At 29.5% G+C, this 14,799-nt stretch overlaps 3 protein-coding genes across 5 annotated transcripts; 1 reads left to right on the top strand and 2 right to left on the bottom strand.

Annotated features, from left to right (window-relative positions):
• Nucleotides 1–72: 72 nt before the first annotated feature.
• LOC116766676 (methylthioribose-1-phosphate isomerase) lies at nt 73–4,367 on the bottom strand. Of its 2 annotated transcripts, none has more exons than XM_032656704.2 (8): nt 4,215–4,367; nt 3,832–3,986; nt 3,517–3,615; nt 2,372–2,508; nt 1,948–2,156; nt 1,400–1,563; nt 909–1,110; nt 73–473 (listed from the first exon to the last, which is right to left on the bottom strand). In XM_032656704.2, the coding sequence occupies exons 2-8, from the start codon at nt 3,961–3,963 to the stop codon at nt 361–363; spliced, it is 1,056 nt and encodes a 351-aa protein (XP_032512595.2). In that variant the 5' UTR covers nt 3,964–3,986; nt 4,215–4,367; the 3' UTR covers nt 73–360. The 2 variants fall into 2 exon arrangements, with proteins under 2 accessions (XP_032512595.2, XP_032512594.2); XM_032656703.2 differs by having other exon boundaries at nt 4,118–4,267.
• Nucleotides 4,368–4,623: 256 nt separating this feature from the next.
• LOC116766678 (peptidyl-prolyl cis-trans isomerase-like) lies at nt 4,624–5,931 on the top strand. The gene is made up of 2 exons (XM_032656708.2): nt 4,624–4,785; nt 5,282–5,931. The coding sequence occupies exons 1-2, from the start codon at nt 4,717–4,719 to the stop codon at nt 5,708–5,710; spliced, it is 498 nt and encodes a 165-aa protein (XP_032512599.1). The 5' UTR covers nt 4,624–4,716; the 3' UTR covers nt 5,711–5,931.
• A 1,615-nt stretch (nt 5,932–7,546) lies between these two features.
• LOC116766677 (uncharacterized) lies at nt 7,547–9,093 on the bottom strand. 2 transcript variants are annotated; one of them, XM_032656705.2, is made up of 3 exons: nt 8,490–9,093; nt 8,142–8,317; nt 7,547–7,979 (listed from the first exon to the last, which is right to left on the bottom strand). In XM_032656705.2, exons 1-3 carry the CDS (start codon nt 8,635–8,637, stop codon nt 7,734–7,736), a joined length of 570 nt encoding a protein of 189 aa, XP_032512596.1. In that variant the 5' UTR covers nt 8,638–9,093; the 3' UTR covers nt 7,547–7,733. The 2 variants fall into 2 exon arrangements, with proteins under 2 accessions (XP_032512596.1, XP_032512598.1); XM_032656707.2 differs by having other exon boundaries at nt 8,714–9,086.
• Nucleotides 9,094–14,799: the final 5,706 nt, after the last annotated feature.

The raw sequence follows: 14,799 nt of genomic DNA, 5'->3' as shown, positions 1-14,799 counted from the left end.
GTAAAAGGTAAAAGGGGACATTTGAGCAAATCTTAAATATTATTTTAATAATTTTACGTTATAATAAAACTCTAAATTTTTTTTTCGGTTTATTTTAGCACGCTTCTAGTATTAACGTCTTTCTGGGCCGACATAATAGTCAGAGCCTCTTAAATTTCAGCAGTTACTTGGAAGAGATTCATAATGTTTTGTTGAATTTGTAATCATTTTCACTTATTATATAAACAGGTTATAAAATTGTAATATCAAATATAATATTTCTTTATAGGTACATAGGATTATATTTTTTTATATGAGCGTTGTAACACATTATAATAGTGTACACTATAGGAACTTATACTGCTGGCATAATATTATTTGTTAGGGAACTGCTTCATATAATTTATCCGGGGCGAAGACACCTTTCTCAGTAATAATTCCTGTAATAAGTGCCGCTGGCGTCACATCGAATGAGGGATTCCAACAATTTATACCTGAGAATATAATATAAATTATTAATAAGATTATTTATATAATAAAAACTATGGTTAATCCATTATGTATGTGAATAATAAATGTGAGGGAATATTTATTTTTTAGCTTGTTATGCTCGTGTGTTCTGGTGTATATATACACAAGTTTATGTTAGCACTTTAAATATCTCAAAATATTTTTTTAAAAGTAGAACACCTTTTTTATTTTCTCAAAAATAGTTTTGAGAGGAATGAAAAATGACTGTATGTATTCTTAAGATTTAAATTAAGATTATATTAACCTATAAAGTTGTTTTTGAGGGTAGGTATTATACCTTATGTTTCTTTCATAACTAATATCTTTGCTTCTTTGCTAATATAATCTTTTAGACAAAGTAAAGTATAATAAAAGTATAGTATAGGTCTTATAAAATAGTAGGTGAATAAACAGTTAACCTGGAGCAGCAATTCTATGTTCACCAATATGTGTCATTTCTCTATCCGGCCGTTCCTCTATTTTGATCCTGTCTCCTGACTTCAATGACATGTCTATAGATGTGAGCGGGGCTGCTACATAAAAAGGCACATTGTGGTGTTTTGCCACTATTGCTATTTGGTATGTTCCTATTTTATTTGCAGTATCACCATTGGCAGCGACCTATTAAAGTGTAGAATTCAATGGATCAATTAATACAAAGAGCATTTACATACAAAACATAAACTGGGGTTCGGTAACGGAATGATGAATTTTTTTTTAAAAGGATTGCTTTTTAATATATAAAGGCTATAACTTATATGCATATAAATTCATCTTATTGGCTAGCAAGTAGTTGAAGGTGTTTAATTCTACATACAACATCCAAGACAATAATTAATAGTGTAGCATCAATACTTGGTAAAGTATGAAGCAAAACAGGAATTGTAATCATTTATAATACAAACATTACCCGATCAGCTCCAACAACCACTGCACTAATATTCCTTGCATGCATGATTGCTGCTACCATGCTATCTACAACTAGTGTTGCGGGTATTTTCTCATGAACTAATTCATATGCAGTCAGCCTCGCTCCCTGATTGTATGGACGGGTCTCTGTACAGTATACATGTTCTGGGAAGAAAAATTATAATTTAATGTATATATATATACTATTGTAATGATTGTTATGATATCAATTTAAATTTAAGCTTTAACTGCCTGGTTTTGGTATTAGAAAATTATGAACATGAGACTTATATGAAAATAATATAACAAAGTGAAAATTATAAGATAATGAAACTAGTATTATTCGGATTTACTACGCGGATTTTATTATTTAAAAACTACATAATCCCGACGTTTCGGTTACTTTGCAGCAACCGTGATCACGGGCAGACGAGGCAAGGTGACGAGGTGCCCGTGATCACGGTTGCTGCACAAACAAGTTTTAAAAAAACAACATGAAGTAAAAGAAAGTGGTTATGTCTAAAGGAATAGTTTAGAAATATCTTATACCTAATTTCTTGGCAGCATTCAATGATCTTATAACTCCTAATGCGGTCCCATATCCAGCCGTGGCTAGGGACCCAGTGTTGCAATGTGTCAGAATTCTAACATGACCATCACCCTCTATGGTCTTGAGTATAGCTTCACAACCATACTTGCCAATAGCCTTGTTGTCCTCAATGTCTTTTATCAACATATTTTCTATGCTCCTTATAAACCTAAACATTGAAACACATTAAAAAAAAAATAGATGCTACTTAAAAAACCTTATATAGTTGTCTTATTTAAAAATTTATATGCCAAACACTTAATTATTGCTTACATTTTATTTTCTTAAACATTATCATTGGTTTTGAATTACATAGTAATTAATGATCATTTTATCAAAATTATTTATATAACAAAAAAAAATTATAATGTTTAGACAACATACCTCTCTCTGAAATCATCAGCGGATACATTTTCATCTGCACACAAACTATTTGCGAAATTAATAAGCTCATCACCGGCTAATTTTATATTAACAGCTGTCGGTCGCGCCGACACAAGATAATTTAATTTTCCTTCAATCTAAGATGAATAAAATACTATTTTAGTCATATCACATCATATTAATAGTTTCAGTGATAATTTTATACTTTTTAATAATTATGTATATGTACATGAGCAAGCAAAATAGATTTTTATTATTTCTGCCAAATTTCTTGTATTTATAAACCCTGTTATCAACTAGCTAACTCTGCCACATAGTTTATTTCGACAAAACAAAGATGAAATTCTCAATTTCCCATACATAAATATGTCGCAAATAAATATTAATGTCTTTAGTATTCTGTATAAATATAGTAAATGAAATATTTAAAATTATAATACTATTTACAAGCCACTATAAGATAATATGTAATTATCATTTGGGAATAAAAAATAATTCACTGTAATTACTTACGTAAGCCGAAATGAGGACATTAAATGAAACTGTTTCAATAACAGTATTAAAACTAATTTCATATACATTATTTATGATAATGCATTCTTTGTTATCTTCGTCTAGGGTTTAAAATAATCTTAGAATGTAAATTACATAATTATCTTTATGATAACATTTACAACAATGGTATGGCTTACCATTTAGTTTTTATAATATATATGTAAAATTAAAACATATAATACATTAACTAGCTCAAGTGTATAATTGTGGTATCCGTTATAAATATAAATGAACTTATCTTTTATAAAATAGTATGTTTCTATTCATGAACTACCTAACAATTAATATCAGATTTTTTTTTAAATTGAATTGAAAATATTGCAGCGGTTTCTAATTTACAAATATAATAGTTGGAAAAGCTAACCAGAATTTTATAGATTTTACATATGGGAAAAGAGTTTGTAGAGGTCTCACAACATAAAACTGACAGACAGCAAATTGGCATAAATTTGCAAATGACAGATGGTATAAAATCAAATACAATATTGTCTTATATAATAGTTAAGAGAATTAAAGCTAGAAGAAACAATTCTACTGATAGTGTTATTGAGACCTAAATGATTGTAGTTGCCATATGTTATCACACTGACCTCTTGCCTCATAATTTTTTTGTCGGAGCAGTCATCTTTCATAAGCTCTATAGCCAATGATAGGCATCCAACTATAGCTATTGCTGGTGCTCCCCTGACCTGAAATATATTGTCGAATAAGTTCTAATATGTAATAATTAAATTAACAAATAGAAGACATGATATTGAAGGATTTTATACAAATCAGAAGTACGTGTCTAAGTATTTATTAGTAAATCAGGATAAAATCAACTCATTAGTAAAATTATCCTTTAAGTTACCTATGTTTTAAAACAATGGTACACCACAGAGTTTCAAATATATAAAAATACTAACTTGCATTTTATTAATAACTTTCCAGCCATCTTCAACACCTTGCACTTTTACATATCGAGTTTGGAGTGGCAGTAACAGCTGATCCAAAATTTCCAATTTACCTCTCTCATATTTTATTGATTCTAAGCTCATTCTTGTTTTTTCTAGTTTTACGCCTATAAAAAGTATTAATATTTAGTTATTATCAATATGCTACAGTAATTTATTTTATCAGAATATTCTATCCTATTATGAAATAGTTATTAGAAAATTTTATCGTGGCTCATTTGTATCTTAATAAACTTACTTAAAATTTTATATAATAATGCTCAATAATGGCACGGAATTTTATAAGACGTAATATTTCATGCTTGTAATTATGAAATATGAACTGATGCCTTTACCTTAACACTAATAAAACACACATCCCAGTTCTTATTTTCAACTGTCAAACTTTGAAATTCTGTATTGGTGCCGTATTGACAATTATAAATTATTAATAGTTTTAAATTACATTAACTTTTAAATTTAATATTTTTCAGTTTTATCGAAAATCTAAAATTTGTGTTGGTACAGCTAGGGAATTTACAGTATTAATTATAATGTAAATAATATAAGGATTAAGTAATTCATTATAATTTCCTTTTATCTAGAAAATTAATGGACAAATATAATTTGTGTCGAAAGTCATATATACAATTATTTAAATTTATAAGAGAAATAATATTAATTAACATTTTTAATCTCGAATGTTCCATGGAAGTGAACAGTTTTTGAACGTCAAAAGGAAATGAAACTTTGGGTCTTGTCTATGATCCTTTTAATTTCCGGTCGGCATCGTTAAGAGACGCTTCGTCATTCTGCCGTGATTCTAGATAGATTTGTGAATCAATTTCTCTTAAAAAGATGAGCCTGCCGCGAGTTTTCTTTGACGTTGCTGCCGACGGTTCCGCGTTGGGAAGAATTATTATTGAGGTAAATTTTATTACACATTCCTTTTGGGAGTTGTCATCCCGGCCGGCGTGTCTGACCGACCACGCTATAATGTGTCTCTTTCTTTAATTATATTAACCTGATAACTGTACTAAGTTTATTAAATAAAATATTTTGTTCACTATCCTTTGTTCCAGAACAAAGATATGTGTATTAAATCTTTTTATAACCGGCGGGATCGAAATTACTCTGAAGGTCGACTAAATAGCTAATGTTGAACACCTTAAAAGGTCGTAGTTAAGTGGTAATAATAATCTGTCAGATATGTTTGCTTAAAGAAAACCTCATTTAGAACGGATATTTCCATCTCAAAAAAATCTTAATTGATCGGTAGTTACGGGAGGAAAATATTCGCTTGTGAACCATTATTTTTATTTATTTTATGTATTTATTTCATGGAAATGTCAGAAATATCTATCTATTAGTACATATTTGATATTAATTCTAAATTTAATATATTATGTTCACTTTTTTGCAGTTGAGAACTGACGTCACACCCAAAACATGCGAGAACTTCAGGGCTCTGTGTACCGGTGAAAAGGGTTTCGGCTACAAGGGCTCCACTTTCCACCGCGTCATCCCCAACTTCATGTTGCAAGGAGGTGACTTCACAAACCACAATGGTACTGGTGGAAAGTCTATCTACGGTGAGAAGTTTACCGATGAGAACTTCGTCCTGAAGCACACTGGCCCTGGTGTTCTGTCTATGGCCAATGCCGGTCCCAACACCAACGGCTCTCAATTCTTCATCACTACTCTCAAAACCTCTTGGTTAGATGGCAGGCATGTTGTCTTCGGTAATGTGGTTGAAGGCATGGATGTTGTTAAGAAGATCGAATCCATGGGCTCCCAATCTGGAAAGCCATCCCGCAAGATTGTCATCACTGACTGTGGACAACTCTCTTAAAAATACTGTAATATTATAGAAACTAACTGCAATATTTTAAGTTTAATGTTATGTCCTCCTAAGTAATACCTTCCCAGTCATAAAATTACCATATATTTGAAGTTTACTGTGGGTCATTCCAATTATGTTATAAAATTTATAACTATGCTATATTTTGCAAACTACAAAATGCATTTACTCCTGTGCATTGTTTATTCATAATAAATTAACTTATATAATGATTTCATTGTTTTTTTTTTGCACCTATAATTGTAGTATAATTCCGTCATCATTTTATGGTTGAAAAAATTTTTAATGTCACTTTTAAAGTGTATTGAATATAGTTTACATTAGTTGTTTGTATTAGACAGCGGAAGATAATGAAGGTCAATGCAATGTCAGTTTATGGTTAGACCGCATATTTATCAATTTTCCATCAGATAACGTAGGTGTGAGAAAATATACATGTCGGTCATAATTTAATTGTTATCTTATATAACAATACTATTTTAAGTGTTTATCGAGTAGTCAGTCGAAGCTTGCAATATTCACACAGTTGATAGTTTATAAAGACGAGTAAAACAGCACGTCCGCCATTTTGCGTTACTGTCAAGAAGTAATTAAAATTGAAAGAACAGCTGTTGGCATGGAACCTTCTTTATGACTAATAATTTCATTACGTTTTGTTTGTATAACTGAATTTTCCTTCCTTATAGAATTGTCATTTTTGTCACTGATCAGAAAAGTAGCGATGGCTGATGGGTGGATTTTGTTTTGAAATTCGCCAATGAACTCTCTGTAATAACCTACGTAGTTACAAAATTATTTCTGGTCAGGTTTCAAACACTGAACTATAGATAAAGAAGTTATATAAGGCTTACATTATTTAGTTTATAAATCATTGCTGCTATCGAGTTATTGATTTTATAAAATCAAACATAAAAAGAAATAAGAAATAAAAATTAATATTTTTTTTGGTTTTTGCCTGAGGCAGATACAGTAAGTGTAATATATATATAACTTCAAAAATATTACAGTGTGTTATGTATTTGGTATGTTAGCACAATAAAATATTTAAAATTTATTTGAAGTTTTATTATATAATAGCAATAATATTGCCTCAGTATCAGATTTCCCATTCCTTATCCCATTGAATTTAGTTGTTCGTTTCTTGGTTTGATTTAATAAAGCTAAGGTTTTAATTTTTATGTTAGGTGTTTGTTGATTAAGTGCTTTTACTTTTACTAATTATGTGTTTTAACTTTGCTTTTAAATATTTATGAACTTTAAACGTCCTATAAATTAAAATCTATGATTAATGTGACAAAAGTGTTGAACTTTATATTTTGATTTTTTTCGATTTATCGAAATGAATTAACCCACTATCCAGCTAAAAGCGTACAATTCAATATTATCACATATATGCCTACAAACGTATCTTTGTACGTTTAAAGGAGCCCAAAACATCTAAGATATAAATTAATTACGGTTATTTCGTTATTTTTTCGAATATATGTATAAAGCTTTATACACTACAGTCATCCGTGCATGTTGAAAATGTCTATTAAGAATTTAAAAAATACTTATGTCTTATACCACTTTGAATGTAGTAGATATTATAAATTGATGCTTTCCTCGTATTGGTTCACAGGTGCCATCAAAAGGTTATACTAATAAATAGACAACAGTCAATAAATGATTTAAGAGTGTTTATATTGTAGGTATTGTTAATTTTTAAACTAGAAACATCTATTTAAAGTTATTTTCTGTTGAACATTCACGTTTATGGTAAATATTACACATTCAAGATGTAATGCAAAATTTTTGGACTGGTATGGGATACAATAAAACAAAAGATATATTTTATTTTATTGCGATAATCTTAACTGACACCTAATGTAGGCATCGCACTACGAAGCATTTTAAACAAAAAGATATGTTGAGCTTTATTCAAAGGAACAACTTCATTAATCTTAATGAATTAAAATTTAAGACTAGAACATGACCAAATTTAGTAATAATATTGATCTAACTACTTTATTATTTAAATTAGAAGAGCTAGAGCAGTAATGAAAGTATTTATAAGGAAATATATGCTAATTTGTTGAGCGCCAGATCCGTAGTTGCATAGTGAGGTGGTGCAACACGAAGTACAGGCGTACAACTTGGTCCTTTCACCGATGACAATGCAACCAGCTTCACAATGTTTTGTGCAGTTGCGTTCCAATGCCCACATCTTCAGAGCTGTTGTGGAGTTTTCGTTGGAAGTGGTATACGAAAATCTTTTTACCTGATACAGAATATCAATCATTCAAATTGATTCACAACATCTTCTAATAGATCTTATTTCTTGGTAACAAAGATTATGAGAATTAAAATAAAAAAAAATATATTCTTATGCATTAGTAAAAAAGCAAAGGTTTACACCATGAAGAATAAAACTCTATATTACCATACACATTCGCTTTTCGTTGTTACATTGGTGTATGAGTGCTGAGTTATTATGTCGTAAATCAGCACAGGGCCCATCCGGATCCTCTGCCAGGCACTTATAACACCACAGCTCATTATTGGGCTTCGCCGCTGCCGATGTCACGTGGACACTATCGCGTAACAGGTCACAATCGCCTGTAATTAAGAGAATATCTATTAAGCTTTAAATTAAATAACCAGATGATGACCCAAATGATTTATGCGTAAAGGATATATCCATAATGATTATTCCGATGTCATTCAAGAAAACAGATTTCTTTGTGCATTGAATGTTTCAAAATATAGTTTTATCTAATTCTGTTATTACTTAGTAAGTTTAAATCTATAAAAGTAAAACCAAGCATCCGCAGCTCGTTTCCTCTCTGTGATATGGACATTTGTGATTTGACATTTAGAAGGGACATGTCAACGGGCTTGGTTGAGACGTTTGATTCGGATATAAGCTGTTTAAGCATTTATGGATAATGTGATTTGGATGCAAATTTATGTCTATTTAGCAAGATGCATAATGAAATGTATCTTTTGACATACCTGGTGCTAGGAATGACAGCGCGAGGACGATCGCAAGGCGCATGGTGGTCGCGGGTCTGAGTGCGCATGTCCGCTGTTCCAGCCTCCGTATTGATCTCATCTGACCTGTTGCTGGTGCCGGCTGCTCCGCCCCTCACCCTCCAAGGTCTCGAGCCACTTTGACCGGGGAAAACAATCTCAACTTTCCGAATTCTGAACAAAATTAAAACTTTTCGTCTTGTCGTACCCACTTCTTGAACTACGATTTATAGAATAACAAAACTCATTTCTTAGTGATATTAATAGTTATATGTATATACTAATTGAATGTTTTATAATAACGATGATAGCGTACTGCTTGTTGTACGTTTTGAAAATACATAAATTGTTATCTCCGTCAAATGTACAATTTTTTATCTCATTTGAATTATTCATATGTAATATAAAATTCTCTTAATTTATAAAAATATAAATATGTTCTATATGAAACTTGTGTCACACAGAACTAAAAATGTTGTACAATTTAAATATTGCTGTAATATGCCAGATTTTTTATGAATAAATAAATGCATTTTGAGCTGTTGCATTTAATATTCAAGGTTGACTGTAGTCTAATCATAAAAAGAATAATTTTACGCATGAGTTATGGTACATGTATTTTATACATTTAAGCATAATATAAATATAATATTTTATATATTAGAAGCGGAATCTACTTCCTACATGTCTTAGTATTAGATTTATAAAATTTCCTATTGTAAATTATCCTTTAGTTCCCTAACATGTTCAAATTCTTAATTTGCTACAATAGTGAAATAAAATAATACGGAAGAAAAAAGATTGAATCATTATTTGAATAAAGTTTAATCTTTTTCATTGGCCAACTGTCTTGAGAAAAAGTAATTTTCCGTTTTAAATCTCAGATAAATCTGTTTGTGTTGTCACTCACTATTCAATACGAGTAAAACAGATGAATGTTATAAGACTTGCTTTTTAATACATTCAACATTTTTCCTTGAGTTTTTTTTTTAAAGCAGTCTCAATAAACACGTAGTTATTTTATTAACTTTAATATTATGACCTTTTGATATCATTTATAGGTAAAAATTGAATATTGAAATAAATTAACTCGCATTCTTTGTGGAGATTGTACAGGAAATCTGTTATGTTACAGATTATTATTGTTATAATATATCTGATAGTACTAAAGATTTATTCAGGTGTATGGGAAATAATAAGTAAGTGTTCTAAGCCATAATAAGGTAATAAAAGCAGTCGTTTCAATTTATATTTATATTTTTTAGGATCTTTAATAAAATCTAAATAATTGAATTCCTAATTTAAATAAAAAATCGTTTACTGACAAAACCAAGAATCTAAAGTACAGTCTTGTGAACAATGACGAAGCCTAATCTTGGCCACCGCCCCTTTTTAGTTATGAAGTTGGTATTTTAAATCCTCTTAATTTTGAATTATTAAAGCGTTATGATTGTAATAAATAATGTATTCAACATTCTGTACTTATTTATTATATGAAAATTGTGAATTTAGTTATGTGCTTTGTGAATAAAACCTACAGATAATTAATTTTGTGCGGCATGCCTACATACGTTGTCATGTGATTATTTAGCTTTGTCATCTGTGGCTCGTGAATGTATCGATGATATATGGAAAATTTGTTATATTTGGTGGTGATGTACTCAATTAGTTTAGTTTGATCTAGAGTGCGCTTCGTTGCAGTATTCAGAATTTCGTTCTGTTGATGGAATGAGACAACAATTAATTTGAAATCATAAAATGTCAAAAACGTTGTCCGGATTAAAAACGGGCGAGTCATGACAAATTACAAATTAGAATAGTTTTGTTAATTTTTCAATATGGTCCTTTTCCGATTTGCAATAGATTTACAATGTTTTGTATTTGTAAAATGACATTCGAAAACAGAGTTAATAAGAAGTATACCATTTTTGCCAGAATCGGTGAAATTTTAATATATGTTTATAAAAAAATAGGTACGCCTATTTATTTATTTCAGCAAATATGTGCAAGTACGTACAATGTATAGATTTGCCTGTGTATATTAATAAGGTTCTAATAGATTTCTTGAAATGTAATCAGAGGATAATTATTCAATCAGAATGTCTATATTTGTTCTTTCTTATTTTAAAAATACAATTATTACCAACATTTCATGAGATGGTGTTAACTTTAAACATCAATCATTATAAATGTGATGTTGGTATCTCTTTGAAACGAGACGTTACATTGTATATTAATTTCTCTTGACGTTGAAACGGCTTTAAAACACAACGTAATTAATCTCAAATTACACGTAACATATAAAAATTATATTAAAGGTGGAATTTTAATAAACATAATGAATTTTTCATATTATTCTATTAAATCAGTTATCGACATGTAGAATAACTTAATTGTAAAGGCATCTCATACTAATAGTATTATAAATTTGAACGTCGTTACCTAATCACGTCGAAAGTGGTAAAACAAATTTACATAGCATTTAGGGACCGGTTTAATATTAAAGTGTTAATTTTATGTTTTAATAATAAAATTCATATTTTCCGTTTATCTATAAAACAGTAATTAATATGTGATTTTGAGAAAGGGTTATTAATTTGATTTAAAAACAATTAAACAACGGTAAGAAGTTTTTGTTTGTAATATTTTTGTCGGACACAGTTTTTTATGTTCGTATTATTTTTAATTAGTTATTTGACTTAAATGCCAGAGGTCATCTAAAGCCTCTTAAAGTCACAAGACGTAAATCGGGATACAGAAACAGGATTTCTTTAATAAAATAAAAAAGTTTACCTCGAAGCTTGTTAAAGTCCACGTCATAGTCATAAATAAAAGGCATATATAGAATATTTCATACATTAATGCACAAGCTCGAGCCCGTCCAAGTGGTAAGAGCTTCATAAATCACATGGTAACAATAAAGAGAAAAGAGTTCATCAAAGCGAATAAGGGAATATCGAGAAACAATGAAAAGTCAATTGAGTCCCCGTAGCGTAATGGCGCGATTGTGAGGGACCGGACCGATAAACAATGTTCGTGTTTTTACCTCCGTCCTCAGCTTACACAAACATTGATATTAAATTATTCGGTCATTTCGTTACACAAATATCTAAACCGGTGGTTAGTTGTTGTCACAAACATTGCTTATTAGACTCTTGCTAATATCAATAAAGTTTAGATGATAGAAATTAATCCATTTTATACGACATAGATAATAATAGATTATTTATATTCTTTTTTTTTATATAAATATTCTCCTGCAAAAAAATGATAGGTGTATTTTCATATATGTACCTGTGTTTTTTGTTGTAGCAGAACAAGCAAACTAAAATTTCGATTTTTATATCCTCCTGTGTCTTCAATTACGAGTTTTATTGTTTGCGCTTTCTGTATCAATTTATCGCGATCTGGACTAAATAGCCTGGAGTATAATGAAATTTGAACCGGACCAGTACGAGTAATCCAAGTTGGCATCACGCTACATACGGAGTGTTAACATTTTTTTTAATTTGTAAATATTGGTACATTACAGTATCACCGTCAGCTTTTAATGAGATAAAGGGAACGCTTCACGTGTAGTATAACGAAGCCTACTTTCACTAGCCATACTGTTGTTTATTACTTTTCACTGCCGTTCTATGTTGCTTTGTGAGGTAGGAAACAAAGAAATAATTTTAAAATTAGTCTATCGTGTTTATGACTAGTACTCTTCCTCGGCCTTGTCAGCATGGATCAGAATATCCTGCTGAAACGACCCTGTATCCTTTTCTAAGGTCGTTCCTAACTCTCAAATTTCATCCACATTTATTCGTCGGTTCAATTATGTAAAGCCAACAGATTGATACAGTTACTTTAGTAAGGGTAGAATATCTATAATAATTCACCATGTTATGTGATATTTATAAATATCCACAACGGAAATCATAATAATACAGTAGATAAATAAAAGAATTTTACATATTCGTAATAAAAAATGTAAATATAATGTCCATAGAAGTTATTTCTTCAATTCTATTTGGTATTGTTTACAATCGTTGAAACTCTTGAAATTTAAGTGCCTCTTCAAAATATATTTTTTTTCTAAAATGGATGTTAATATTAACATAAAAGTCAGAGACAACCTCTTTTGTTTCTTCAATTTTTGGTTTGGCAGAATCAATTAAAATGGAATCTCATTTTATGGTTTTTGGATATTCATTTCCAAAAAGGCTTACATGACAGTTATTACTACTGAAAAACGCTCTTGATTTATAATACAGATTATATGTGTAAATATTAAAATAATGCTCCTTTTACCTTCTATTTTTTTTATTTAACAAATCTTTTATGTTTGAATGTAAGAAATATTTTTCTATTGAATAAAATGAAATTTCCATGAAGTAAAAACGCAACACGATTGATCAACACAATACCCATTGTGCGATACGATAAAGGTAATAAAATCTAATACTTACAGGGAGAACAATTGATTAGGGAAGATTTTTTGATCGAAAGGTATCTCTTCAACAAACACAATTATAGTTGTTTGTTAGTTAGGTAGCAATTCAATTAAAAACGATGTTAAATTCAAAATTGGGTCAAAATTTTATTAGAATACTCACATTGTACACCGATAATTCGTTTTATTATTTGTTTTGTCTGATTTGTTTTTCAGTAGTAATTTTTTTAGGGTAAATAATGTCAACTACTATAAAATATTTAAAATTTTATTTCGAAACTGTCTAAGAAAGATTTATGTTAAATTATATAAAACCATACATTAGGTAGCTGCTGACGTATATTGCTATTATATCAGAATTTACTCAGAGCGATTTTCCAATAAATTCCGTAGCTGAAAAGACTGTTGTCCACTACAGCGGAGAGCACTAGACTATTTGTTATTTTGTATGGCCACGAGTTATTTAGAATGAGCTACATCGAGTTCAAATGCCTTTGTTACGGACTCAAAGGACCGAGAATTTTAATAATGTAATTAGCTTTTTACGGAATAGAAGTTGTTTTTACTAAAAAAAAAAGCAAAACTAATCTTTATAAATATGCTTTTAAGGTTGTCTTTTATTTTACCCAAACTTTTCAATCATAAAATGTATGAAGTAATAAACAGTGTTCATTTTATACTTGTGAGCAACAATATATGTCCGGGTACGCCAAGTAATTGCTCTTAAAGTTTGGGCAACAAATTTCATTATATTATGACAAGGAAGGTTCCAACTAACGACATCGTTATATTCATCGAAAGAAAACAGCACATAAGATGGGAACGAAAAAGTATTTGAGATATACATATATATATATATATATATATATATATATATATATATATATATATATATATATATATATATATACAGTTAAGTAACATAGTGTTAAGAATTAGTTACATTTTATGATGTAGGTAGTTTATGATTTTAATGTCGTGAGTTTTACTATGGGGTTGTATAAAGTAGTATCTAATAGCTACATGGATTTACTTAATCTACATGGATTTACTTAATACTGGATCCTAGAACAATTTCTTCAGCTTTTGTATCATAGTTAGACGTTAAAGAACTCTAGTAATATATAACAAAAACAATTGTCTAGTTGAGATGTGTTCAATTGACTTTTTTACTTCTTACTGAACGAGTGATGAAAATGTAGTTGTTAATTTCTTTTACATATGAGATATATAGAGAGAATTGTATAAATTTTATAGCCTCCTTAAAGAAAATCTATAATTTTATGCAACGGAATAGGTTTTAAGTGGAAAATTATTTACAAAGAATTAAATTTCATCAAACATGTATGTATCTGATTAGTGTCGTGTTACAAATGGCGGCGAAATAATTATAGTGGTTATTCCTGTTATTAAGATAAAACTAAAATGAGATTTGAATGTCACATAATGTACAGTAATAGAAAATTCTAAGTTAAAATCACATCTGAATAAAAGTTTACATTATAGTTTTATAAAATTATAGCACTGTCAGATTGTTACTCTTTTGCGTAAATTTGAATTTTTTTTTTTGGATATAAATGAAAAAATATCAGTTATTGTCAGGTATCTTAAATTCACGAATGACTAATAG

The sequence above is a fragment of the Danaus plexippus genome, chromosome 10 (genome assembly GCF_018135715.1).
Source record: "Danaus plexippus chromosome 10, MEX_DaPlex, whole genome shotgun sequence".
Lineage (NCBI taxonomy): Eukaryota > Metazoa > Arthropoda > Insecta > Lepidoptera > Nymphalidae > Danaus > Danaus plexippus.
This window is presented reverse-complemented; position numbering and strand designations above follow the sequence as displayed.

Coding starts and splice junctions, on each gene's coding strand:
- LOC116766678 (XM_032656708.2), top strand. CDS start 4,717: ATGAGCCTGCCGCGAGTTTTCTTTGACGTTGCTGCCGACGGTTCCGCG. Junction 4,786..5,281: donor TGGGAAGAATTATTATTGAG/GTAAATTTTATT, acceptor ACTTTTTTGCAG/TTGAGAACTGACGTCACACC.
- LOC116766676 (XM_032656704.2), bottom strand. CDS start 3,963: ATGAGCTTAGAATCAATAAAATATGAGAGAGGTAAATTGGAAATTTTG. Junction 1,111..1,399: donor TGGTTGTTGGAGCTGATCGG/GTAATGTTTGTA, acceptor ACACTTTAATAG/GTCGCTGCCAATGGTGATAC. Junction 474..908: donor ACATAGAATTGCTGCTCCAG/GTTAACTGTTTA, acceptor TTATATTCTCAG/GTATAAATTGTTGGAATCCC.
- LOC116766677 (XM_032656705.2), bottom strand. CDS start 8,637: ATGCTTAAACAGCTTATATCCGAATCAAACGTCTCAACCAAGCCCGTT. Junction 8,318..8,489: donor TATAGATTTAAACTTACTAA/GTAATAACAGAA, acceptor TCTTAATTACAG/GCGATTGTGACCTGTTACGC. Junction 7,980..8,141: donor ACGAAAAGCGAATGTGTATG/GTAATATAGAGT, acceptor ATTCTGTATCAG/GTAAAAAGATTTTCGTATAC.